The 26,880-nt window shown below is 37.6% G+C and overlaps 1 protein-coding gene across 1 annotated transcript in view; it reads left to right on the top strand.

The window, feature by feature from the left end:
- The window catches only part of GABBR2 (gamma-aminobutyric acid type B receptor subunit 2), a 487,639-nt gene that overhangs the window by 336,476 nt on the left and 124,283 nt on the right, over nucleotides 1-26,880 (top strand). The window contains exons 12-13 of the mRNA XM_075142314.1: nucleotides 1,034-1,141; nucleotides 14,900-15,022. Coding sequence (XP_074998415.1) covers nucleotides 1,034-1,141; nucleotides 14,900-15,022 — 231 coding nt within the window. The remainder of the gene's footprint in view (nucleotides 1-1,033; nucleotides 1,142-14,899; nucleotides 15,023-26,880) is intronic.

Raw genomic sequence — 26,880 nt, 5'->3', positions numbered from 1 at the left:
CTGGTCCCTCTTTGGGGAAGAAAATAGTCTGTTCAGGGCAGAAAAGCTTTCAAACAGCCAGACCTCCAGGGTAATGAAAAGAGAAACTTCCAAGGAATTAGAGGGTGCTGTGCAGAGCTTGCTACAACTCTGAAAGTCACAGGCTTAGCTGAAACCAAGTTTGAAAGCGAAGACCTACCTACAAGGATGATATGGGCAGGTGGGGAATTGCACAAAAAAGCTTTTGTAACTTGTGTTCTGTCCTCCCTGGTCAATTTGAGGTTTTTCTATTAAAAAATAAGTCATTCTCGTTTTTACTCTAAAGACATCATGTCTTTTTTAGTTTAAAAATCTTTTGGTTTTCTCTGGGAAGCTCACTAAAAGGAAAATGTCTAGATAGGTCTATGTCAAACCTGTGGCTAGCTCAGGGTCCGATTACTGCATCGTTCTGTGTAAGCTTACCATTCCTTTTTCTTAGACCCATGCTGTGGGTATTATCTTTGATTCAGGTCTTGTCCCCGAGGCCCTCCCACAAAGGCTATGTTCCTGTCTTGCCATTTTTCAGTTTTTCTTATCTTTTCAGAATGCTCAGGATCTGCATCAAGTGATGTGTACCTCACATAGTACAATTTCCTCTTATTTAGTCTGAATAACACCTCTACTTCTCTGTTCATTTCAGTTCAAAATGTTGCTGTTAAAAATAGCTCCCTGGGTAGTTTTTATAGTCTCTCTCTCTTGTTTCCCTCCACTAGTTCCTTCCTCTGTCTGCACAGAACACAATAAAAGTGAAAAAAATGCAGAATATTGTTTTTATGTATGGAAGAGATTGTTAATTCAGCATCCAGATTTGTTATACTTGGAGAGGAGATGGAGGGAGGAGGAAAAAAGAAAGGAATTAATGAATGAGACAATTCTGAAATGTCAAAATTTTTGTGAAGTTCTTTGAATATTTTTTCTTAAGTTTTTGAGAAAAAAGTTGGCTGAAATGGTGATATCCACATTGTCTACTGAAAATTAAACGGCTTTGTCTTTTTATATATATATATTTTTTTAGGTCCGAACATGGATTCTCACAGTGGGATACACAACTGCATTTGGAGCAATGTTTGCAAAAACGTGGAGAGTTCATGCAATTTTCAAAAATGTAAAAATGAAGAAAAAGGTGAGGGGAAGTAAACTCTTTTCTCGTTGCCCTGTTAATAGAATTTTCTAACTGTTTTGCTAGCTTTCCTGGATGGCCATACTTGTGCTGACTCTGTTCATGTGTCACATTCAAAGATCCTGAATGGTTTGATATTGGGGCTTTCTTGGTCTCCTTTTTAGTCTCTGAGAGTTGGAGTTGAGCATCAGCCCTTCAGTCTTTATAACGAGTGGTGGACAGTGGAGATGGCTGTAAACTGTCAAAGTGAATTCATATGCTCACTTTTTTTTAGTATGTTGTTTCAGCATCCAGAGGTCTCCTTCTGGTAGATTCACAGCTGTTATGAAATGTTTTTTGTATATGGCTGTTTGGGATACAGATATTACACACAAGTTTCTCATGGATTGGTAGGAGCAGGCAAGAGAAAGTGCCGTTTATACAGCTTTCTATTTCTAGTTTTGACTGAAATTGCATAAAGTTACTCTAAGACTGATCGGAATTGAACCACAGTAGTCATGTCCGGCATTCTTGGTACAGAACATTTTCTGTAAACAATTATGCTCAGCTTAGGAGTAGTAGAATACTTCATGTATGTATTGTTTATTTGATATTTTTCCTGTGGAGCTTCTTTTCACACATGAAGTGCTTTTAATCAGATAGTTTTATTTAAAAATGGGAAAACTGGTGAATAGAAATAATTTTGATGGAAAAAAACATTAAGAGAAATGTGCATGAAACAGAGAAACAAAATTAATATTATTATAGAGTGAGTAAGTAGTGCCAAATGCAGTTCCTATAACAGCTGAATAGATTTATTCTAATAAGTGGTAAAGAGTCATTTACATACAAAATAAGTAGACCAATATTCCAAAACCTCGTTAGATTCCTCTGTTTGTTTCCCTCTGTGTGTGGTCATGGAAGAGCTGTATTTTTTTTTTTGTTAGTACTATGTTATTTTTTCTACAGTTGCAACATATAGGAAGTTGCTGTCACCACGAGATACACCTTTGCCTAAAAAGGTTTGGACTTTAGATGGGTACAGAGAGAGTTAACTCAGTTTCTGAGAGGATTTATGTCTCAGGTTATTAAGGAAATACGTGCCGTCGCTGGAACTGGACCTAGCACTCTGGCACCTTAACAACACAGCAACCTAGTCCTTCCCTCTACTATTCGGTCATGTCAGGTTTGCTTAAATGTTTGTTAATTAAATCGCAAATATCATTCAATGTAAAAAAAAATGAAGAGTAAATAACAAAAATCTTAAAACTAACTAAAATTATAAGAAATTTCTGTACCAGAAATGGGATACTCTGGATGGAAGGAAGTGAAGACCACCCTTTCTACACCTGTGCAAAGAGCCCACCATACTATATCCGTTTGTGCTACCAGAGTCCAGTATATATTTTTCAAGGATCTTATACTTCCTCTCTTAAAGATTTTTAACCAAAGCTAAGCCAGTATTTTACCTTCTTGAAAAATGAAATTTTATATTGCAAATACGTTTTCAGCTATATTGGTACAAATCTTTGTAAATTAGTGAAGTTATGCAAGACACTGCTAGTGTAACACATAAAAGCATTTACTTAATAACCTTTGTTATTCTAAGAATTTTATAATTTCCACAATACATGGTATTCCAAATAGGAATGAACAGGTACTTCAGTGGACTGTCACTAAGTATTTGTTTTACTGTTTTTTAGAAAACATTTCTTTTTAGAGCTTCAAGTTGTTACTCAATATTAAATTTCACTATCTGTTAATTAAACATAATCCTCCAATTCTATATAGTGCCTGTTCTTCAACATGCCCATCAACAACTGCAAATTGCAATTGTTTATTCATAGCTGGATGTTAAAAATGGTGTAAGATCAGTTAAAAAGACACTGACCAGCATAAGGGAGAGAAACTTTCAGACATCTGGATGCTGACCAATGAGATGCTTCGCTCTGAGTGATACTGGAAACGTCAAGGTTATTAGAGCACCTTATTCAATATTCCTGAATTAAGTAAATAATACCTTTTGTTCTGTAAACTTTAAAGAATGGCTGTTCCACAGAAGTATCTTGGTTTGCTTTATTTGGATATCCCACTCCAGAACACAGGCATGAATCATAAAAGACAACAGTTTTCTTAATGCAAAACAAATTAGCTATCCATGATAAATGTTTGCTAGTAATACATTTTCTGTATTTGATTTGCCAGAATAGATAAAACTGTTTTTAAGAGTTGATTGAAAAACATGGCATTCTTTACTTATGTCTTACAAGAAGGACATTTCCATTTTCAGTAGAGGTAGTTTACAAACAAAGCATTTTGTATCTATGGAAGCATAGACAATAGAAATTTTCAGAAACAATATCTAAACTGACAAATAAACAAAGGTAGTGCTGCATGAAAAAGCACGTTAATGTTTTTTGAATTAGCTGTGCCATGACAGAACAGACTGGTGTTTCAATACGAGGAGTACAAAGTTACAAAATTATTTAAGTACTGTGGATCCTATTCATTTGTGATCGCTTCAGTTTCCACCTGCATAAGACAGTAAAATCTGATGTTTAGGTATACCAATTTTGCCTGTCATCCTGGATATTTTCATCAGGAAAATTCTCCAAACAATGACATTTTTTCACAAAGTGGAAGAATCTCTGTGCAGCTTTTGAAAATATTGGTTCATTCATTTCATGGAAGTAAGTATTAAGTAAGGAGAGAAGAATATAATGAGTGAATCTATTTATCTTCAACAGATAGAGCAAGCTTGCTTCCAAACTTTTACTGGACACTTATCTTAATTGTAGAACGTGGCTTTGTGAAGAGATGAGTGGATTTCTCTCTCATTGTGCGAAAATATATAGAATTTTAAATAATAATACACTATAGCTCCATTTTAGTGCAGTGGAGAGTAGAACTAAATGACTTAGAGTGTCTTGAATTAAGTGAAGATTTGTGTTAACTTCTGTTTATAAAGCTTTCACAAATCTCCTTTTTCACCCATTTATACATCCGCTCCTTTGTTATTGGAAAAAAATAAACAATAAAATTCAGAATACACTCCTTCTGCTATCAGGCTGCTAACTGACAAATTTTGCAAGATTCCCAGAGCTCTGTTACCATCTTTGATCTTGCTAGGGCTCAAAGGAAGCAAATTAAAAATGTATTAATTTTAGCTGGATCTGAAACAGAGTGGTGCAAGGGAATCAATTTTTGTCAAATGGAAATTACAAAATCAGTAGGGGGAAATAAATTATTTTTGAGCTTTAAAGATGTTAGTAGAGATAATGGAAAGTAGAATAAAATTAGTATTAAAAATAACTGTAACACTTACAATTGAGGTACAATTTTGTTTTTGATATGTCTCCTTTCTGTTGGTTTGGGCAGGAGAATATCTTGTGCTCAGTGAGAGGTGGGGACTGCTTTTATCTTTCCTTTGGCATCAGAGAGAGGACTGGTAGTGGATAAGAGGAGAGAGAGGAGAATATCGGTGGCAGGAGCGCATGTGGTGTCCTGGGGAAGCTTTAGCTAGCTGAACCGTTTGAAGAAGCCAGCCCTCCTGGTAAAATTTAGAAGGCTGTGAATCTGTCTTTTTTGATGGGAACTGCATTGTCTTAGATTTTAGGGGACATTGAAGCAGCCCTGCATAGTGACTGCTCCTGCACAACTCCAGTATGCCAAATAAAGACCATTCACTTTTGACAAATACCAGAACAATAAGAAGTTCAAAGCAGTGGTATTTAAAGCCTCCATAAGCTTTATAGATTCTGCTCCTACAAAGACAAGTATTTGACCATTTGTAGGTGAATACAACAAAACATGATGATCTGGATCGCAATGTTCCAGCTCATATTTGAAAGTACAATACTTCTTGGTTGACGTTGCCATAGAATCATAGAATCATAGAATTGTTGAGGTTGGAATAGACTCTTAAGATCAAGTCCAACCGTTAAGCTTGGAGCTTGTCTTACCTGTAACATAGTACATTCTAGCTCTGTCTATTTGTACTTAAACTTCAACTGTGACATCAGGGGAGGGATGTTCTATGTTTAATTTTCACTGAAAACATTGTCAAGGTACTCAGTTATTATTACCACTGTAGACTTCTGGTGGCATATGTCTTTACGTTGACAACGTTGTTACAAGGTAAACACAGAATATAAGTGCATAAGGGATGTATAACAACATCTTTTCTTAAGACTTGTGGTGCTATATCTTTGCCAACATTATTCTATTCATTGATGATATTTCGTAAGATTTTCTCTGTTCTTAAATTTACTATGTGATTGTAGAGTTCTCACAGATGAGAAAGGGTTAGAGAGCTTAACAAGTATTAGGAAAAGATATTGGTACTACCCCAGGGTTAGAAAGCTACAACCAACCACAACAAAGAAAAATTATTTAGAAGTCCATCTTGACTTAGCTATGCCTACCAGTCTGCAGTCTGGCAAACTTATTTTCTTAATTTCCTACTGAGTCCTTAAAAGACTTCTGAAGAGAGCTGTAGTCTTCATGCATTGTAAAGACAGATAGGAGATTGTACAGCCTACTTTGTTGACACTAGCACAGGAAAGGGAGGCTGGCACCACAAGAGAACCCTGGGGCCAGGAGGTAGGGAGCAGGGAAGAGGCTGAGAATGAGAAATTGGGTTAGCTGCTGAGGGCTTCGAAGGGAACGGGAGCTTGTCTGGATAAAAAGAGTAGGGAAAAGCTTGGGATTGTAGACTGGGAGAAGGAGTTGAGGAGGGAGACCGAATTTGGATAAAAATTCCCAGAGACTTAAAATAAGACTGAGAGCCAGCAAAGAGTTGAATGGGGCAGGGAGGGCTGTGAAAAATGGTCAAGAAAGCTGAGTATGGTGGAACGTAAAGCCTGAGTTTGGGATTCAAGTGGCAAACTCCAATTGAGGGACTAGGTCTAGTTTAAAATTAGATTAAGACTGAAATTTAAAGGCAGGATGGCAGGCCTGAAAAGTAGGGACATAGACTGGGAAAGAAACACAGGAGTGGGAAAGAAATAAGAGGCAAAAAAAAGTTGAAATTAGGACTGACCGGAATGGTTGCACAGAAGTGTGGGCAGAGCATAAAAACTGAACAGAGGATTTTAGAGTTTCACTGTTCTTTTTTCTATTACTATGTATCTGTAAAACCTACAGGCAAAATATGTGCCTTGTCTTCCTGTTATGCTGTTGTACAGCTCGTGATAGCTACTAGTTACTCTTTTAGCTCAAGCTGATGAGGTGTGCAAAGATCTAAAGGTTCCTTTTGCTGCTGTGTGCAACTCTCTAAGAATTCTCTTTCTTTTCATTTTCTCTAAAAACAATGGGCTCATGAAAAGGCTTATGTTGTGGCTAAAAAGTAAATAATTGTAAACCTACAGCTTGCTAGGATCTCCACAATGTACATTTGTTCCCCCATGTGCATTATTAGGACACCAGTGCAGCCTTAGTTTTCTACAGGATGCCAGTGTCATTGCGCAGACATAGTGAGTCCGCTTTGGGTGTGCACTAGGACTGTATAATAAAAAGAGGTATCTTTTTCATTTAAACCAGAAAACAATACATAACGAAAATGGCAGTAGGAGTTTTCAGAAAGGTGGTCTCATGTATAAGACAGATAAGTGCCACCATGAAGAAAAATAATTAATTGCCAGAATTATTTGTTGTGCTTTAGAAATCTCTCTGAGCACAGTTTTCAGAGAGCACTGGGTTTTGAGAGGTGAATTTATTACCTGAGTGAAGCAGAGCCAGAATTCTCAAACTTTTTAGGTCATTGCCTTCCCACTCCATTTTTTAACACAAGCTTGGCCAAGCCATCTCCCTAATTCGCATACTTAATGGTCCATAAACTGAGAAGCATGGAAGACTGGAAGGGGTAAGAGACCATCCATGTTCTTTCCGGGGAGTGGAGCACGTGGGTTGCTCTGAGCAGCCCCCGGTCCTGACCCCTCCAGTTGGGGTGGGCAGCGGCTGGCTGTGTGCTCTCACCCCGTGGTACCAGCTGCAGGGAAGCTGTCAGTACCCGCAATTGCACAGCGTCCCTGGGGAAAAAAACAGAGAGAAGAGAGCAGCTGGAGGTCACACGCTTACAAGCTTATGCGCTGCTGTCTTCTCCTCACAACTTGTCTCTGTTATTGCTATCCCCATCCCTCATTTGAAAACCTAGGATTAGTACAATCTCTAGTTATAAACTTTTCTGTAGGTTTTTCAAGCCACCTAGGGAATTTAGAATTTATTACAACCTATAATCTTTCTCACAAAAGTCCTAGAGAAGTTTTAAAAAAGATGTTCATTACCTTAATAATTAAAAAATAGACAAAGCTAAGTTCTCCAGATTATATTGACAGAGGGTTTAGGTAAGAACCTCAAAGGCCACATCTTATTTACTCACTTAAGTGCCTTTGTAGACGTTCTGTATTAGCATAAATATAGATCATAATACCTAATCAGTTCTTTCCGTAACTACTGCTATAAAATACTTTTCCCCATCAGTTTTCAGACTGTAGATATTTATACTTTTCCAGGACATTTTTTTCAATCTTGCTAAAGCTTTTGTGTCTATAACAGAAAGCTATACGCTGAATTTCCCCTAGGATACACATGTATTTCACTAAGTATATATGAGAGATCGTAAGGAAAAGGAGATGTGTCAGAATCCAAAAATTTGCTTTGGATGACCATATCAACAGTACAACAATGTATTAGGGGCCATCTGCTGAAAATGAACCAGCATATGGATACCTAAAGAAATGTTCAGCGTTATTGTTCAGTCTTTGAGAGTAAGAAAGAAGACAGCAGTTTGAAATTTCCTTGTGTTGGGATTTTTTTTTTTTTTTTCATTATGAGTATTTACCACTGGACCAAGTAATCTGTGATACTTACAGTGCAGTGTAAATTATTCAGATATAGCTTCATGGGTTATTAATATACAGATACAGTACTTCCTAAAGCAATATAAGTGGAAACTAAATTATGTTATTACTTTTTTCCCCAAATAGCTATAACTATAAATTTTAAGTCCAAAGCTTCAAAAATAGTCATTGTAATCCTAGAATCCATATTTAGCTGTAAAATAAGCATCCTGTTTTTCGTAAGAGCTGATCAGCCAAAATGCCAGCCAGGGAACAATAGGAATCACATTTCTAAAATTTACATTCATATAAATATGGATCGGGGAGCTAAATCTCAAGCTCCTGTCACAGAAAGAAGTTGAGCTAATAAACTGTACATCTAGTAGAAAAATCTGCTTTTGAAGTAATTTATGTATGTAAATTTCTGCATGGTACAGTTTGATAAGGCTAAACCTCAGTAGCAACGAAAACAATGAAAACTCTGTGTGAAACGTAACTGCTCATAAATGGTGCTGCAACCATAATTTCTATGTATTATGAGACTAATGGATGACAGAGAAATAAAGAACATGTCACTATACAGTATGAGGCAATTTATTCCTGAATAGCTTGAAATTGGATTGTAAATGTAATCAAGTGCATTGATGTCCCCAGCTATTTGGTAATGATGTAGTATGCTTTCCCACAGAATTGTTCATTAAAGAAAATATTAAAGTCTAGATATTTTAATGTTATCTCAAACAAAATCAGAACATTTCTTCCCAACCATTCAAATCTTTTGTACATGTTTTTCCTAAAGATTGGGATCCCTTTTAGCGCTAAAAATGAAAATTCACATCCTTGGTAGAAATTCCTCCACGCTTATGGACCATGCAGTCTTGGGCTCAGCAGATGCATTTCTCTCAAAGGTGAATTTGACCTGCTTTGTTAATGGGATATGCAGCTCAAGGCAGCATACCTAGCTTTACTTATAGTGGAGTGCAGAAGTTAACACGATGCTAAGGTCTGTTCTAAGGTCTCGGTGCTAAGGCTGTTCTCCAAAGCAAGAACGGTTGGTTCTAACGCTTCAAGTGTGATTTCTCTAGTGCCGTTTTGGTTTTTAAGACTACAATGTTTTTCATTTTTGTCCTTTCAAGAGAGTTTTGTGAAACTAGCCATGTTATATCGCTCTGTGTGCTCCCTAAGGTTGAATTAGCAGTGTTAGTAAAACAATCATCTCTCCGATTCTCCAATGCATTGTAGCCATGATTGAGGCTCAGGCTTTCAAAGATGAAGAATTTTATAATTTCTTTAAGCTGTCACTGAATCCCTCCTCTTCTCTAACCTCTGTAAAATTTCTATCTTCTGCTCCCCTTAGGAAGCATCCCCCTAGGATGTTCCCCCTGTCTTTTATATGAGTTGGAAAAGGGGAAGAGTGTTTTCTAAATGGATAGCTTCTCCTGGCAGCAAGGTGTAGAATCAACACATCCACATTTGCAATGCAGTTATTGAGAGGGTGAGTCTGCCCAAAGATGCACTACAATTATTCTGAGCATGAGTCAGCAAAGAAGACACGATCTAGAAATGTGTGCTTTAGCAGGCTAGTGACTGTAGCTATTTAATTCTCAAACAGACTTTTTGGTCATATCCAATTTTCCATTATTATCAGTAGTACCACGCACTCCATTACCCTGGAAAGCAGCAAAAATTATCAAGTTCTCAGACTGCAGGGGTCACACTCAATCCTCACAGAAGACAATTTTTTTTTTTTAATTTATAAGTTGATATACAAATCTTTCATCAAATTAATCAAAGTACCTCTCAGAGAGTAAAATACCTTAAGCTTAGCTTTTTACTGCAAGTGACTTACTGGTCAAAAAAGCTTGCTACTACAAAATATGCTTTTTAAAATGTTAGCATTCACTCATTAAAACTAATGTAATTGCAGTGTGAAAAGTCTTCCCAATACCAATCATAGAACCTATTATAGGAAATACTCATAATAGCTGTTGAAAAAACATTGTGAAGTTATTAGGAACAAGTGCGTAATGTGTTTTCAATAGCCCTTTTTTCTCATTCCATTACACAATAGAAATTAAGAATTTATTACAGAATAGTCCTCTAAAATATTAATGGCTTTAATAACTCAAAGATAGATATCTGCCTTGGCCCATGTATGGCAAATTTTGCCTATCTAGCATTGATTCTACATCATCAACCTCATGGCACCATCCCATCTGTGCTGACCCACTAAATGTAGGGGAACAACCGTAAAGTGTTTCCCAGTTAATCACAGTGGGAGAAACGAAAGAGTAACTTATGCAATGGAGACAATATACTGAAGACAAGTTTAGGAGTAATTATATGCTTCTATGCATTCAACGAATAAAAAAAAAAAAAAAAAAACCAAAAACAAACCACCACCAAGATTTAACTAATAGATCTTCCTTTAAATTTAAAGATATTTTATTCTGACAAAGGGAGGTGAAGTTCCTGGCAACAAAGAAAGTAACTCTGAAAAAAAGACAGGAGGAAATGAACTATTCAGTCCATGCTGGAAAGCTATTTGTGGAACTCAGAGAGTACAAAGTTAATGTTGCATCCTAGAGAAGAGGGTAAGTCTTCATATATAAGACTCCTTGTTCTTGGTTAAGAACAGAGCTCAGCCTTAAGGTCCATATCATATACATTTGCAGAGTTGGTTTCTAATAAGGTAGAAATAACAAAAAGTTTGCCTTAGCTTTAACTACAAAAAGCAAGCCTAATGTCTAATTGCTGTTGTTTGCCAAATTGTCAGGTGGTCCCATAAACTGGTTGAGGACAGGGTCCTGCAGGGCACAATGGATGTGCTTTAGAACGCAAATGAAAAAAAAGCCCCAGAAAAGGTCTGTGAAATAATGGACAGCTGAAGTTGCTGTGGTGGGTAGTACAGCCTCTGATAGTTCTAGAAAATCCCCAAGAGTTTCATGAGTAGAAACTTCATCCCAGAGCTTTAGACAGATTTTGTATCTCCTGTGATCAGACCGCAAGGTCCATGGAAGATAAGGACTTTGATCTTGAATTTGTCTTCATGGTCACAAGTTTTCAGAAAAATTTTTATTTGCTCATACAGCAACGTTGCTGAGGAGAAAATGGCCCACCAGTTTCTGTTCTGAGTGAATTTGTTTTGAGGACCAATAGCTTCATACCCAGATATATAGTCCAGACTGGTAGCAATGGCATTTAAAATAGTGGGCAGATCTGCCAGGATGAGACAGATTCACCTATCCAATCACAGATGGTAGAAAATAATACTCACAGATGCTGCTGTATGAGAGCTTGGCTTCAGCAAGGAGTCAGGAGCACTTGCAAAAATGGATTTTATCAGCTACCATGCATTTCTCCCAAGGTTGATTTACTGTATGCTAGAAGGAGGATGAAAAAGAGAAAAAATAAGAATCTTCCTCTGAAAGAAGAGTGATGTATTTGATTGTAAGGGCCTCTGTTGCTCATGACTTTCTTTTGTTAGGCAGAGAAATTGTTGGATTCACAAGATCTGAGTCAAGACTCCTTCAGTGCATCTGGTGTTTCCCAAGGAGTGAATGTACTGAACTTAAGGAGTGCTGGTGGGTGGGAGTGATGGTTGGGGAGAGAGAAAGCTGGGCTTCCTGAGGGTGGAGGGGGGGAGATCAGCAAACCTTTTGGAATTGCTGCTAGTGATATACCAACAGCATTTCTCAGAGTAAATTTATATCAGGACAAACTGCTAGTCACTTACAGAAGTAAAAAATAATTGAATCTCAAAGTCTTATATTGAAAAGCTAGCATTTTGGTGAAGGGTTCTGCTTCAGAGCTGCATTGCTGCAATGGTTTTGCCAAGGACAGAGCAGGGTTGTGATGGGTGTGTGAGGTAGCTTCAGGAGCCCTGCTTTCAGCCCGCTCGCCCTGCATGCGGCATTGGTAGCACTGTGTTTTACAGAGCTCATTACAGTAGCACAGATCGCTTCCTCAGGTTATCTTACGGGCTTTGTTTTGCTTGCCTTCCTCCTGGCTGTCTGGCAGAAGTAAGGGATGAATAACACCTGCTGCCAGTGACAGCTGCTGTTATGCACCTCTCCTCTTCTGTCCAGAAAAGGTCCGTTCATAGTGTAACACAGGAAAAAATGCTCCACGAGGCATCCAAGGAAGAGCTCCACTGTTTGCTGGATTTCTGCTTTTATTCGTTCTAATAATCACCTGCCCAAAAAAAAGGTTACCAAACTTACATGTGAACTAAAATATGAATATTGACCTGCAGTAGTGCAAGGTCAGGTACAAATAAAAGATGCACACGAGCAAGGAAGGGTGGTTAGCAATGTGATCCTGAATAGGAACTATTAATATGAGATTTCTTTTGACCCTGTTGTGAGGATGATTAGATTATCAGCATTACTGCTTTTAATAGTATCCTTTCACTCTTTTACTTCTGGCATTGCTGTACCAGTTTGATTAAGATTGCTAGGTGTTGGTAAATCTGCATCTTATGCAACCCTACTTTCAATATCCATATAGTCCATACAAATTTAGAATACAGTGGGCTAGTTGTCTCATGTTTTATCTGTTCTAGGTAAAATGTCACTATTTTCATTAGAAAGATAGGACATCATTACTGATGTTTTGGGTGTTTTTTACAAGGAACTTTTGTGGTTCGGTAAAGCAGAGGGAAACATTTCTGGCAGATTCTTTTCACATAGCTTTAAATTTCTCAAATGCATATTTTTAGCTTAAGTTAATTGTCTTCACACCTTCATGGAGGGGGGGAGGGGGCCGGGAGGGAAGGACACATTTCAGAACACTAACTTCTCTGATCCTAAATTGTACCCAAGATAGGTGGGATGAATTGTCCTTTGAAGGTTTCTGTCTCTGCCCACTGGCTACTGAGAGAGGTTAGACACATAATGGTTAAACAGCCAACTTCAGTAAAATAAACCTCAACAATTAAAAAGAAAGACAAACCAAAATGTGCCAATAAAACAAATTACCTCGCCACTTAGGAGGGAGAAAAATAAATTTGGCTTGAGGTGTCTAAATTTCATCTAAATCCAAATTCTCTTTGGACTGGATTCCCCGTGGTTTTCTCTCCTATGTCTCTACTCACCCTAGGAGCAGCACTAGGTATGTTTCACCCAAGTCCTGTTTAGAGGCATTCGAAAAGAGATTAAAAATGCATGGGCTTTTTCTACAGAGGGTAACTTCAGCAATTAACAGTCTTTTTCAGCTTTGACTGTAACTTGGTAAACAATTAAAAGGTTAGGCATAGTTACGTTTTCCCAAAGAAGACGAGGGACCAAGCTGTGTCTGAGAATCTTTGCTTAATATCCGCTTTCCTTTTAGCTTAATGAGGAAACACATTGCAACAGTCTTCCTCCCCCTGCACCTCCCGCCAAGCCACTTTTTCCTTGTAAAGTTTTCCTTGCCAAACCATCCAGCAGCGAGACATATCACCATGAAAGCTGCCTCTTTGCCCTTCTCCCTCCCTCTCCAGGAATGTCTGTGCTGTCTCTGATGAGATAGACACACTGCGTTATTACTGCTGCAACCATGTGGAAAGCATCATTTTCTGGTCCTTTATGATGATGGGAGCTACATGGATTTAAATAACTGGTCTCAGGAAATTAAAATAATGCATCAAGTCCTTTAAGTCATTCTGATTGCTAGCCTTAGTTCTACACTTAGTTTACTCCAAATGATTTATAAAATAAACTAGCAGATTAACAAAGAGCGCTGCACAATATTGCAGAAACATCTTTCAAAATAAAGAATGTATCTCACTAAATAATATGAAAACCAAACTTTCTAAAGTTCCTCTTACATTATTTCAAATTGTATTCCTGTTTATAATTTCTTTAAGCTTGATAGGAATTCAATGCAAATACAATTTATTCTAGGCAGGAATACCAGCCTTGCCTGTATTAAGATTAGCTGACACTTCTGGCTTTGTAATGCGTTTTCAAAATCCTAACAAGTTTATCAAATTGAACTGAAATAATCACAACTTTATTAAGCTGCTCAGGCTTAATATTTCTGAATATTTCATTTGGATTAAACCAACTGTTTCTGAGAACAAAAACTAGGGAAAAATGCCTGGGTTTTGTCCATGTTAAAACAATTTGGAGATATCTTTTGAATGTTGGATGAGTGTTCATTAGTAATAGAAGTATATATTAATTTAAAAAACATGAACATAGGCACAAGACGACTGACATAAAGTTAATTGAAGCCTGATATTTGAACACATTTACAACTTTGCAGCTGAAATAATGTACTTGCAGTGTATTTGTTTTATGTTGCTATGTGTGTAACAGTAGAAATAATATAGGGATTGCACGCAGCTATACAAGACTGTAATACCTGGTTTGGTTTGTTCTTTTTATTAGCAAATCTACTTTTCTTTTTTGAACCTAAAATTCATGCAAAATTAAAAACATGTTTTAAGTTGCATGTGCATAAAACTTACCTTTTAATACCTTGCAAGTGTGTTTTCCACATCCAAGAAGGTTATGAAAAAGTGAACACTGTAAATCTTAATGAAAACTAAATTCCTTCTCAACTCCTGCTGCTCTACGAAACGTAATGAACATTTTTCCACATTTGCATACAGAAACACAATAGAAGCTCTCCAGAATATTTTTTTTTTCATTTTCCAGGAGTTAACATTAAACCTGGACTTCAATATTAATATTTAAAAGTCCTCCCAGTTTCTTTTTAGAAGTCAGAATGCACTTTAGATACTTCTAATAAACATGAAACAAACTAAAATAGTTTTGTGTCTTCTTGCTTTCATCTTTCGACATTTCTGAAACTTTTCTTCTTTCATTGTTAAAAAACCTTTTTATCAGCAACATGTGTTTTTCTCCTTATGTAGGAATAAAGCTGTACAGGGATCTGTCTATGGCTCATGGGAATCTCCTCCCTTTTTTTTTTTTTTTTTTTTTTGTCTCTCCAGATCATTAAAGACCAGAAGCTACTGGTGATAGTTGGAGGGATGCTACTGATTGATCTTTGCATCTTGATTTGCTGGCAGGTTGTGGATCCTTTGAGAAGGACAGTGGAAAAGTATAACATGGAGGTATGTCCTCAAGCCCAAGTAATACTTATGGTTGCATATCAGTACCTACAGCTTTCTGTAAGACTAAGCTAAAGATGCACTAGGTTATATGAAAGCAGGTCAAGCTGTGTATTTGGGGGGAAGAAGGGTTCTGGTTTTTAAAAGCAAATAGAAATGAAATAACTGCAACCAAAAGAAATTGTATCTGTAGTTGAAGGTGCCACATTTCTGTCACTTGTGAGAGATTTTAGATTAAAGTGTTGCAAACACAGGACAGTCCTCTGCTAAGACTCTCTATCAGAGTCTGTTGCAATAAATAATAGATTATCAGAACCCATTAGCAGATTTCAGTAAGAGCTTATTTAAGATAAGTGCAGGAGAGGTCACCGCTTAGACTGCATTCTTTGTGGAGATGTTCAGGAATTATGTTACCTACTGCTATATTTATTTTCAGTAATAGCGTGTGCATACACACATACTGATTGTTCCTATTTTAATGTCATTCCCAGAAAGGTCATGCTAGAGATTTTGACAGGGAGGAGGTAATAGCTTAATGCCCCTTGTACAAATTTTCCAGCATTCTGGTAGGTTTCTAGAAGTAGAGCTTTTCTGGACAAACATGAGCAACAATGCAGAACTAGGAAAAAAAACACCCTATCTGTATGCAGATTAGCAGTGTTTGAGAGTTTATTACCTCCAACATGGAAACTGGTGATATCTGAAAACTAGGTTATATGAGGACAGTGTAGAAGTGTTGTTCTATTCTCCAATACTTGGCAATCAGTAAGAAAAAGAATGGTAGTTTTCTCTTCTGATGTTAATGTTTGGAAGAAAAGATATGATATTTTATTCCATTGGTTTTACTTTGTTCTTACTTTGCAGTGTAGCTCTGGAATTTTATTAGGAGAAGTTTTTACTCTTTATTTGGATATAATTTGTAGAAGATATCTTAGAATGATGCCTCTTAAATTGCAAGGGATGCCTTTCAAGAAATCATTTTAGAGTCTGAAAAGATACCTCTCAGTTGTTCCCTAGAGGTTGAACTTTTTTTTTAAGAGACTCCCCAGTTATTACCGTTGTAAATAAAAAATGGAAAATGTAACTGAAATTTGTCTTGTGGAGACACTTCTGCTCTATGTTTGGAGAACTTGAAACAACAGCAGCTTGTCGATAGCCTTGTTTACTTCATTTTGTTCCAACTGCATTGCAACTGATATTTCAATTATCAGTGTTGTTAACTGTTTCACTGCTCATATAAAACCAAGCATAATATGATGAGTAGTCACAGAATCCAATTGAAATAATGTGGGTGCTGTGGGTGAATGAGTTAGAAGGACTTTTACTTTTTTCCCTGATCAGAGAGAAACCATAACTAAAGATCCTGATATCTGGTCTTAGCAGAATCACTCAAGTTAAATTTCTGAAGACAGCAGCAGTAACTGTGAAGTTATCAAACCATAAATACCAGATATTTGAAAAATAATATTTATTGCAGTTTTAAATTATTGCAGTTTCCATCGAACTTATCAGTGTATATTCTTTGGTTATGTAAGGTATACCACTGAAAACTTAGTGTGCTTGTTCCATGTTTGGTGCTATCTAGACCACGGGGCTGCACACCAGTTACCTGAACTTTGTATCAGAACTGGAGTTCTCTGGGAACTATGTAAGCCCGTGCAAACTTGCATTCACTGAATGCACACGCGAGAATGTGTAATATTTTGAACACTCAGCATAGAATTGACTTAAACTTGCTGTTAGAGCTTTTTGCTATCACTATAAGTTGTGCAGAATGGTTTTTTAAGCTAATGGATTTGGGGAGGGAAGGAAATGAAAGTATTTTGCAAGCAAATTTGGTCATTAAAGTAACGTACATATGTTTTTATCTTATATAAGCAGTGAGGTGAAACGCAATTTGCTTTCCTGAAGCAGACTTTTTCAGGTCTCAGAAACTCCTTTGTAAAAGCAAATGACAATTGTATTTGCTTTTTATTATTATTATTTTAGTTTGCTTTTTTTAATTTTATTTTTTTTAAATGCATTCTGCAATAGTGAATTCTTTCGTTGAGCTTGCCTGAGCAGGTATTATCTTTTGTGTGTTTGAAAAGTACTTATCACATAGTAAACACTACTGGAGGCAAGTTTCTGTTTTATTTCAGGAATATTGTGTCACGTATATTCCTTGTCCCACTTTCTTCTATGAAATAATTTTAAAGGGATATTTTGTCTCAGTTAAAATTTATCCAAGTGAAGTGATAGAGACTAAACTAAATGTAGGCTCCAAAGTTATGAACGCAATCAGTCATTCTAGCTAATGAACCATTCGAGTGCTGTTTTAACTATGAATACTCATCGGCTTCCTATGTGAAAGTTCTGCATTTAGCCCCTACCGGGTGGTCCTCTGTTAACTATGTCTTCATAAACACGTCAATGAAAGTAACCAAGACAAGGAGCCTAAAAACTGACAACGTCCTTTGCTGTTTGGCATTATTCACAAAATAGTTCATTAGGATACCAACACCAGCAAATTATCAAGCACTTTTTAAAAATCAGACTCCTTTTCCAGAGTTGTTTGTAAAGTCAAGCTATCCGTGCCTTCTCTGTATGCGGATGTGGAAGTGCTTTGCCCCAGCGGCAAGGCTCTACCGCCTTTTTCCAACCGTCTGGATTTTGTCCTGGTTTCTTAAGAAGGCAATGTTTATGTGCAAGGGTGCTCTGTGTGTTTTTTTCCTACTGCCTAACAAACTTTGTTTGCCAGTTTCAGTCAAGCCTGACAGAGCAGATACAGCTCTTAAGGACATAGCACTGCTACAGATTGCATGGAAAGAGCCAGCTGTCTGGAGGAGAGGTTTTGGCAGTGTCTCCCCTAAGAGGAGGGTGGCAGAGTGAGTTTACCCCTCTGCCTAAAGACAAACATTATAAACATTATAAATAACCTGCTACAAGGGAGCTTCACACTTAATTAGACACAGAGAATCCAGCCACGAGACAAAAAACACATAGGAAACCAGCTTTCTCTAATTTCCATTGCTCACTGACACACCTGCGTTGGAATGAAACCACAGTTTGAAAGAGCAAAATCCTTTACAAAATGGAATCTGTTCGCCACGTGCAATAGCCGTATCATAATTCAATTAGGTACTTACTACAGTTCAGTAAATCTGCGTGTAGACACAGTCACACTCACCTCTTATTCATAATACAATGGTGTAGCAATTCTTTTACTCCAGAGTTTAGCTTGAAAGCCTCTGACTGGCTTGTCTTCTCCCAACACAAATATGTATGACACACACTGAATCACTGTGGCCTTGGAAGGTAACCAATGCTAATGTTTAATAAATAAGAACTCGTATACTAGGGGAGATGGACTAGATTTTATAGTTTCCAGAAAAGTAATACTTTGCATACTGGATGCCAATATTTCTTGTAGCATTTTAAAACCTGTTTATCCAGGGCAGCAACCTTTGCATTCCTTGATGTCTTAGTACCAGTTATCTCTGCGATGCTTCCTCTTATGCAATGATATGATAACATTATCAATATTTAAAAATAGACTTCATTCTGGTATCTGGAATACCAATATTTAAGGTTTCATACTGAATTGTCCTGGGATGGTAATAAACATGAAATGGAGAAAAAAACAGAACAAAGTGCCATTTTAGAAGATATAGAAGAGAAAAGCAGATCAATGAGACTTATCGTATTTGGGCTTCTAGCATTGATATGGAAATAAAATGTGGAAACTAAGAATGCCCAATTTTATATGAGATCATTGCTATAACAAAAATATCAATATGCAGCAATGCCTGAGTAGACCATGCCAGGGGCATATTAGTGCAGTCTGTTAAAGAAAACTTGGAGTAAATTCAGATTAACAAAGTAATCATTTCAGTGAGCAAGGCAGAATTCCTATGCATTTCAAGGGTATAACTATGCTATCGGACACATATTACTAAGGAACAAGGCAGAAGGTCAGCTTTGACTGATATGTTGAGCGAGTCATAAACATTGCAAGAGCAAAAAATGGCTATGTAAATTGGACAAATATGCTGCTTACACTAACTCATTTAGGATCAGTGACTGCTTCATAATTCAACAGATTAGAGAACCCACAAAGAGAGAATTAACCCTTGATTTCATTCTGAATAGCATACAGAATCTGTTCCAAAGCATTGATATTTGAAGGACTTTTCTGTAGCTGCAAATAAAATATTCTTAGCTTTAATAGCTCTGAAGAAGCAGCAACAACCAAAAAAAATCAGTAGAGTGCTACTCAACTTCAGAAAGGGGAACAACATGAATCTGAGGAAGCCTCTTAAAGAGATGCTAAAGAGGATACTGTAGAGAGTTAAATCTTTGCAGGTGGCCTAGAGAGTATTAAGAATATCACATTGGCGACACAGAGTAAATGCATGCCACACATCAAGTAAGACTTGAAAAAGAAGAAACTCAGCATGACGAAACAGCAGGAAGACATCCTTCAAAAAACCAAAGTTGTATCTAAATGGGGAAAATAGAAAGGATCATAAAGTCTGGTAAGTTAAATGTAGAATACAATAAAGCAGGCTAAAAAAAAATCTTGCAAAAGACAAAAAAAAGAATAATAAATTTTTCTCTAAATATTGGTAGCAGGAAGTTTGCCAGGGAATATTTGGGGACAATATTTAATCAGAATATAAGAGCATTACTTGCAGAAAACAAGGCCTTGTAAAATTATTAAATGATTGCTTTGCTGCTTTGTTCTTTGTGGAAGAGCTTGTGGAGATTGCTATGCTAGAACCCTTCTGATGAACTCACAGACAAGTGACTAGGAGTTGCTGGTAAGAATAGAGAAACTGATCAGAAATAAATCACTGGAAAGAGATTATATTCTCCTAGGCTTTCTAAAGCAATTCAAAGGGGTAATAGTCAAACTACTGACAGCAGTATGTAATCACTAGCTCAGAACTGCTTTGATATCTGAGTGAAAAGTTGCAAATGTCTTGCCATGTTTTCAAGACAGAGTGGAAACCTCAAACTTGTAAGCTAATGTCTGTAGCAGGCCAACTTATAAAAATTATAATCAGGAGTGGAATTAGAAATAAATATGCTACATTGAGGAAGAGTTGACGTGGCACTTGTGAAGGAACAAATCATTCAAAAACTCAGTGAAGACCTTTGAGGAAGCCAGCAGGCATGTGAACAGAAGCTGACACAGCCTGCTAGGTCTCCAAAAATGACTCAACCATTTCTTTCATCAAAGGTTTTCATGGAAATTAAATAGCCATGGAATAAGAGAGAAGCCTTCAAATGGATATAAAATTCTTTAGAAACAGGACAGAATTAAGGAATAACTAAAAGTTCACTTTCCAGGAAGGAGGGACGTAGCCTGTAGAGTCCTTCAGGACAAGTCACAGTCTCTGTGCTGGGACTTGTGTTGTTCAGTGGAAGAGGCAGTGAATGATGAGATGACAAAATTTTAGGCGTTATAGTAAGTTATTCCAGACAGTAAAAATGAGGGCTGATTGTGAAGAATTCTGGAGGGACTTTGCAAAGCTCAACATAAAGTGAAATGGTCTTTCCTGATTGCAGCTGCGGCAGCAAACCTAAAGGTTATTATCTCGTTTGCTATGCAAAGTCTTATTGATATAGAGGAAGATGGGATTTTAGATTTTGATTTTAAGTTCAACCGGAGGAAACCCATAAATAGACTAGGTAAATTCAGCACGCCTTTCATCTCTTTGAAGAAAACAGAATAAGCCGGATTTAAAACAACCAATATTGCCTAAGTTTTTCATTCAAATAACTAACCCAGAACAAAATCACAATGTTAGCTGACTTAATACAACTCTGTGGGTGCCCAAAGATGTTGAGTATATTCTCAGTAGATGGATGCAAGTGCTACAAGACTTGCACTTGCACAGAGGAATAAATGTTGTTCTTGAGTATCTGATTGTCTTTTCTCTGAGACTGTTCCTAGTGTAGTACCTGAAGAAATTAATATTACAGAGATATTATTTGGACTATAGGTGAATTCAACTAAACATACAATTCTAGAAGTTACTGAAGGTAATAACGCCAGGCCACTAATCAGTGAGGGTTGTGTGGACTTAAGTGAGATGTAATGTAAAGAAAACTCAGGAAGGAGTTCATATATTAGGTGTGAAAGGAAAGGAAGGGTAAAAGCATGTCCAAGGTGAGCATGTTGCTATACCCTAATAGTTAGACCAGTTAATTAAGAGCAGAGACCACCAAATATAAAACTTTTCTTCATGACAGCGTTTTGTCTTGTGAAATTGATTTGTCTGTGCGTTTTTAAACAAAAGATACATGAAAATTGGGATTCAACTACACAGATGTAAATTGAGTATCATTTTCATGCAAAATTTTACTTAAGTCCTAGATTAGTTGCCTGCGTGCTTTTCCAGGGTTCTTTCATATTCTTTAATATTCTTTTTAAATATGTTTTTTTGCAACTTTTATCATGTTTTTGTTTAATACTTGACACTGCTGCTGTGAGAACTGGAAAATACTCTGGCCCAAAATTATATACAGAGGAGGTTGTGTGTGTGTGTTTGTATACACATGAAAAAAACGTGGGAGTCACATAGGTCTGGAATTGGTAAAGATGTCTGGTGCAAATTCACATGCTCAAGTAGAATTATGCAGATTCTTTACTGTTTTGAAACAATCAGATCATGTTCTTTTCTCTTTTTGCATATGTATATATGCATAAAGAGATGTGTTTGGGGGTGTTGTTTACATTGTGCTGTTGGGCTATTCAGTCAGCTAACAGCTGGATTAGAGAGAACTTTGTCAAACGTACATTATGAAATGAAGAATGTAATTGGCTGAAGTAGTTTCTGGGGGTGTTCAGCCTAATGCAGGTCAGAGCTTGTTAGTCAATTTGTTCTCTAAATATCATTACGCCCATCTGTTTCCCCTACTATTTTTTAAATAAATTTAATTTCTTTCCTTCCAATTTGAAATATTACAGACTGCGGGAGCCAAATGTCTCCTGATATCTGTAGTCTGCTTTCAAACCCTGCCATTGTAGCTCGCAGCAGGCGGCCCGCCAGCAGTAGCTGAAACTGAGAACTCTTACTTGCATCTGCTGGGGCCCACCGGTGGCTGGTAGCCATTCCAAAGAGGAGGAAAATGAATGGCCATTAGAGTCAGCTGTAAACCTTCCGCCGGCCCAGAGGATCTAGAGCAGGTCCAAAGAAAGCGTAAATATTAAAGAGCAAAAGCTGGTTTACTTCTCTTTCTCGTTTGACATCAGTTTCCAGGGAAACGGAACAAAACGTGAGAACTGGGAGCCAGCAGCTGAGATTGACTCAGCTGGTGGCTAGTCCTGCTTCTGTTCCCATGGAAACAAGTATCAAATTGGCAAAAATAAAGAAAAAGGGCAGGGTCAGTTCCAAAATGGCAGGATGAATGGCTGCTGCTTCAGCTGCTTAATAAGATGTGGCTTGCTGGTATTTATTCCTCTTCAGTGAGCAATTGCAGTTTTAGTTCTGGCTCCATTATTCACTTCCCAATAAACACTACTTCTCAACTTCAAGCATGTAGGAACCACTATCGTCGACAAGACTTGTAATTCGTCTTGTTCAGTGGCTTGTTTGCAACAATAGCTGGCACAAATGCTTTCAGAGGTGGATGCTAGAAATGTGTAGTGCACGTCTGAGAGTTCATCTGTCACGCTTAAATTTTCAGCCATGGTTCATAATGAGTAGTGACTTCAAATGTACGGTTGTGTATATCTCATAACTGCTTTATACGCTCACTATTTGAATACTTTTGCTATTCCCATAAATGTCAGTTGGCTTTGACTCTTGCTAACTTTTCACAGTTCAGTGTAACTGCTAATTAGGCACTGTGTGAAGAACTACTTTTTTCAGTTTTGGAAATGTTGTTTTTCAGTGCCGTTGAACATACGTTGTTTTTCTTTTAGGAAAAAAAAAGATTTGAATCTTCCACTTCTACTTTTGCAGTACCATTCATTACTATACATCTGTGTGTTTACTATACAACTTTATTTTTCTCTTCTCTCTTTTGTAGACAGTCCCGATCTTATTAAGCTCTTTTTCCTATGACATAGAAACTCTAAAGCATCCTTTTCAGTTAGGATGACTAATATTGCATATTTTAGAAGATCTGTGTAATGGTTTTAGCTATTATTCATCCTGTTCCTTATGTTTAGTGTATTATTTTTCACTTTTGTACACCATTAAACAAAATTTTGGACTTTACTGTCAAAGTGATTCCCAGGTGAATTCGATGCACTAATTAAGACACTGAGAAAATGTATAAGTAGTTCCACTGGTTTTAGGTGAAAATGGCTTCACAGATACTGAAATCAAATTCCATTTGTCATCATATGGGCCACTCATCTTGGTTACTCTCCTCACAAATCTTTAGACTCAATTAACCTCAACATTTTTGTCTGCATATTTTCCTGCTTGTGTTGTTGAGCGACACTGATTTTAGTACGGAATTATGGTTCTTAGAGTGGAAGTATTATTCTGGAATATGGAAGCATAATACTGGGGGGGTTTTTTACTGTATAATTATTGTTACTTGTCGTGCTCTTATGTAGTCACACTTCTGGCAGGTCGCTGCTGCTTTGCGAATATTTTGCTGTAGCTCCTCCGGTTCTGAGGACTCAGCTATCAGAGGTAGGCAACAGGACCCATCCTTTCCACTGCATTGGCAATCCAGACTATTGTTGTTCCTTTGGGACTTCAAGGTATAATCCCCAGTCCTGAGAGAAATAGACTATTGGAGGAAAGGAAATCAGATGGCAGATATCTAATACCAGTAAAGTCATTACATACACGTGGATTAAAAGCAGCCATTTACCACTCTTGGTAACAACACTACTGAGATTGCTGTGTATAATGTGAGACTACCAGTAAATGATTCACCATTAAAAGCAACAGACATATCATCTATCAGTGATACCTGGCTGGTTCACACAGAAGGCACCGTGACAGTTTTGTTCACTCACTGAGGAGGCTCAGTATATGATAGACCCAGTTGCACTTCTTCACTTTAAACTTCAAATACATAGGATACATTCATTCAGATTTATTCCTCTGAAGGCTGAAGCCAGAGCCAAGGTTAACATTGATTTTATGCTCCCTTATAAGGCTGCAAACAGCTACAGAGTTGGTATAGGACAACACTGGTGCTTTTTGGCAGACAGGAACTGACTACCAAATAGCAATATACCTGGCTTTGGGACATTTCAGCACTCATTCAGCAGTGCCACACTTGCAAGGGCTTAGAGGCTCATCTCCTCACATACTTGCCTTGTTCTTCCAGACATAAATCTCTGAGGGATCTCTGGACACATTTTTACTTGAACTGCATATTGAGTGTCAAGATTTAGAGGCATTATAATCCAAAGAGGAACATTTTTTGCTCTTTTGTCAGTGATTTGAGTTGTTCCTAATATCAGAAGCAAGAAAGACAAGAAAACTCTCCCTCCATCAAACGCCAAAGCCTGATTAAGAAAAACTTCCAGAAAACAGACTCCAGGAACTGAATAATCTTTCATTATTGCATTCTATCCTGGGCATTCGATGTTCAGCCCTTTCTAGCCCTGTAACACCTCTTGGTTGTTTTCTGGAAGTAAACACCACTGTATAGAAAAAGACAGACTTTAATGCTTTTGTCAGGAAAAAGATGCTGATGCAGATGAAATGAAGCACAATGAATTACTCCAAGAATTTGCTGAGGCTGCAATAGAGACCAATAAAATCCTTCTACCAGACTTCTCTGAAGATAGCGTTTTCTGCTTTAAAATAGTTATTTAGGATAACAAATTGTCTAATGTTATTAATGCTTCTTTGGGGGAAGAATATTCCCTTGTTCCTTCAAATGTTTAATAGGCTGATACTGAAAAGACACACGCTGGGTGCCCTAGTACTCCTTTAAAACCATACCGTTAGTCATGAGCAATCGTATGCAGAAGGCAAGTCTCAGCTGGTAAGTGATTATAGTCAGTATCATTCACCTGAATGTCCTGAGTTCTGGCCAAGACATTGTATTGAAAGGCATTAATGGCAGTGATGGATTAGTCCTGCTGTCAATGGGGAGAGGCAAGCCATCTAGTCACCTGCCACTAGATCTTTACGCATGTGAACATGAAGTAATGCGCTCTCATCTAAAAGAGGCACCTTGGCTTTGCACTAAAACCACTTCAGTGCTGCTCAAACTTAATAGGTACTGAAGCACTTTTACTTTAGAGGTGAAGTGCCACGTGTAGCACTTCTGTTTCTAGCATACACAGGGAGACTCGGTGAGCTAGCTAGACAGCATGGGCACTAACACAGGCAATAAGCAGATGGCAGAGTGCTGGAAACTTAACCCATGTAAAACAGACTTCATGCTGGTTGGGAGAGGTCCTGAAGAAGAACTTCCATGCACAAAGCCATCTTCTTTATGTCTATGCACTACAGGTCATTTCATTTCTGTATTTAGTTCCTCACTGTTGCTAAGCACTCTTACAGAGCAGCATCCATAAGTAATACTATACCGTATTTGTACTCACACCTTGAAGACCCTGTCCCACCCTGGCAAAGCAATGCAGTCTTAGTTATTTATACCTTATCATCTGCACAACATCAATACAATGTATTTGGACATGGAAATATAGATATTTTGAAAACTATAAAAAAAAACCAACGGTAGTACCAGCACAGGATACTTACTGCAAGTGCTTAGGCCGTTCTCTGCTTGGGTTTCCAAGTAGTAAATCAAGACCTTTGGATGCCTATATTTTATCTATGTAAAGATTCCTTCACTTCAAAAGGTAAAGTTGTTTCTTCTCTGATAAGCATACTCTAAAAATTCAAAAGTATATTTCATATGTAAGTGAGAAAAAGCTTTTTCGGGATCTGCCAAACACTAGAATGAACTTTTCTACAAAAATTGCAGATTATCACAAATGTCCTCACCCCTACAAAAGCAAGGTTTGTTTCTGAATTAGCTCTCTTCAGCATAAATATCCAACAGAATGTGTTTATGCATATGTATTTTTATTTTAAAACATCCTGCCGTATATTCTTCTCTCTCTGGAGAAAAGAGAAGAAACACATAATACCTATTAAGCACATTGTTAATGGGACCAATATGCATTAGCAATGCTACAGTGACACATATATTCTTAAAAGCTATAAAACTGGGGGTTTTTTTGCTTTATAATGGCCTGAATCACCCTAAAGTCTACTTTCCAAACTGTCTTTGTTCTTATACCTCCAGCAGCTGCATCTGTACTCTGGGAAGTGCATGCCTTTCTCCCATGCTTCTCCACCTTCCTGTAATGCTTTCTCCTGCCTGTGTCCATGAACTCTCATGCTTACCAAGTCTTACCTCATGCTCACTTCCACTACCATAATCTGCAGGTCTTTGCTAAAACTGACTATGTGAAAAGACAGTAAACTTGTGGTCAGCACAGTTTTAGATCAGTACCAACATGTGAGCAGCTGTTAAAGACTGGCAATGACCTGACTGCAGGTGGCCATGGTTTAGGTATCATGGTTCAGGTTGGTGTTGACACGCTTGTGGACAGTCAACTCAAGGCTTCCCAGTAAGACCTGATTTAATGGTTTGGGGTAACAATGGAATATAAATGTTTACTAACTCAATTATGTGGAAGTGGTGGAGCAAGTTCCTAGTGGATGAGGATGGGATGGGGCCTAATGTGAAGGTCTTGCAGAATTTGGGAAGGTGGTAGTGGCCAAAGGTAAATGAGAAGAGTCAGAGAGATTTGGAGGGGACAGGGGAGAGCCGGGCTTGCTGCTGTCACTGATTGTGTGCCCAAGGGATGTGGACACAGTGCCTCATAAAGGGAGAGACCCACTCCCTATAGCTGTAGCTGCCTAGCAGCCCTC

Source organism: Calonectris borealis, chromosome 2 (genome assembly GCF_964195595.1).
Source record: "Calonectris borealis chromosome 2, bCalBor7.hap1.2, whole genome shotgun sequence".
Lineage (NCBI taxonomy): Eukaryota > Metazoa > Chordata > Aves > Procellariiformes > Procellariidae > Calonectris > Calonectris borealis.
This window is presented reverse-complemented; position numbering and strand designations above follow the sequence as displayed.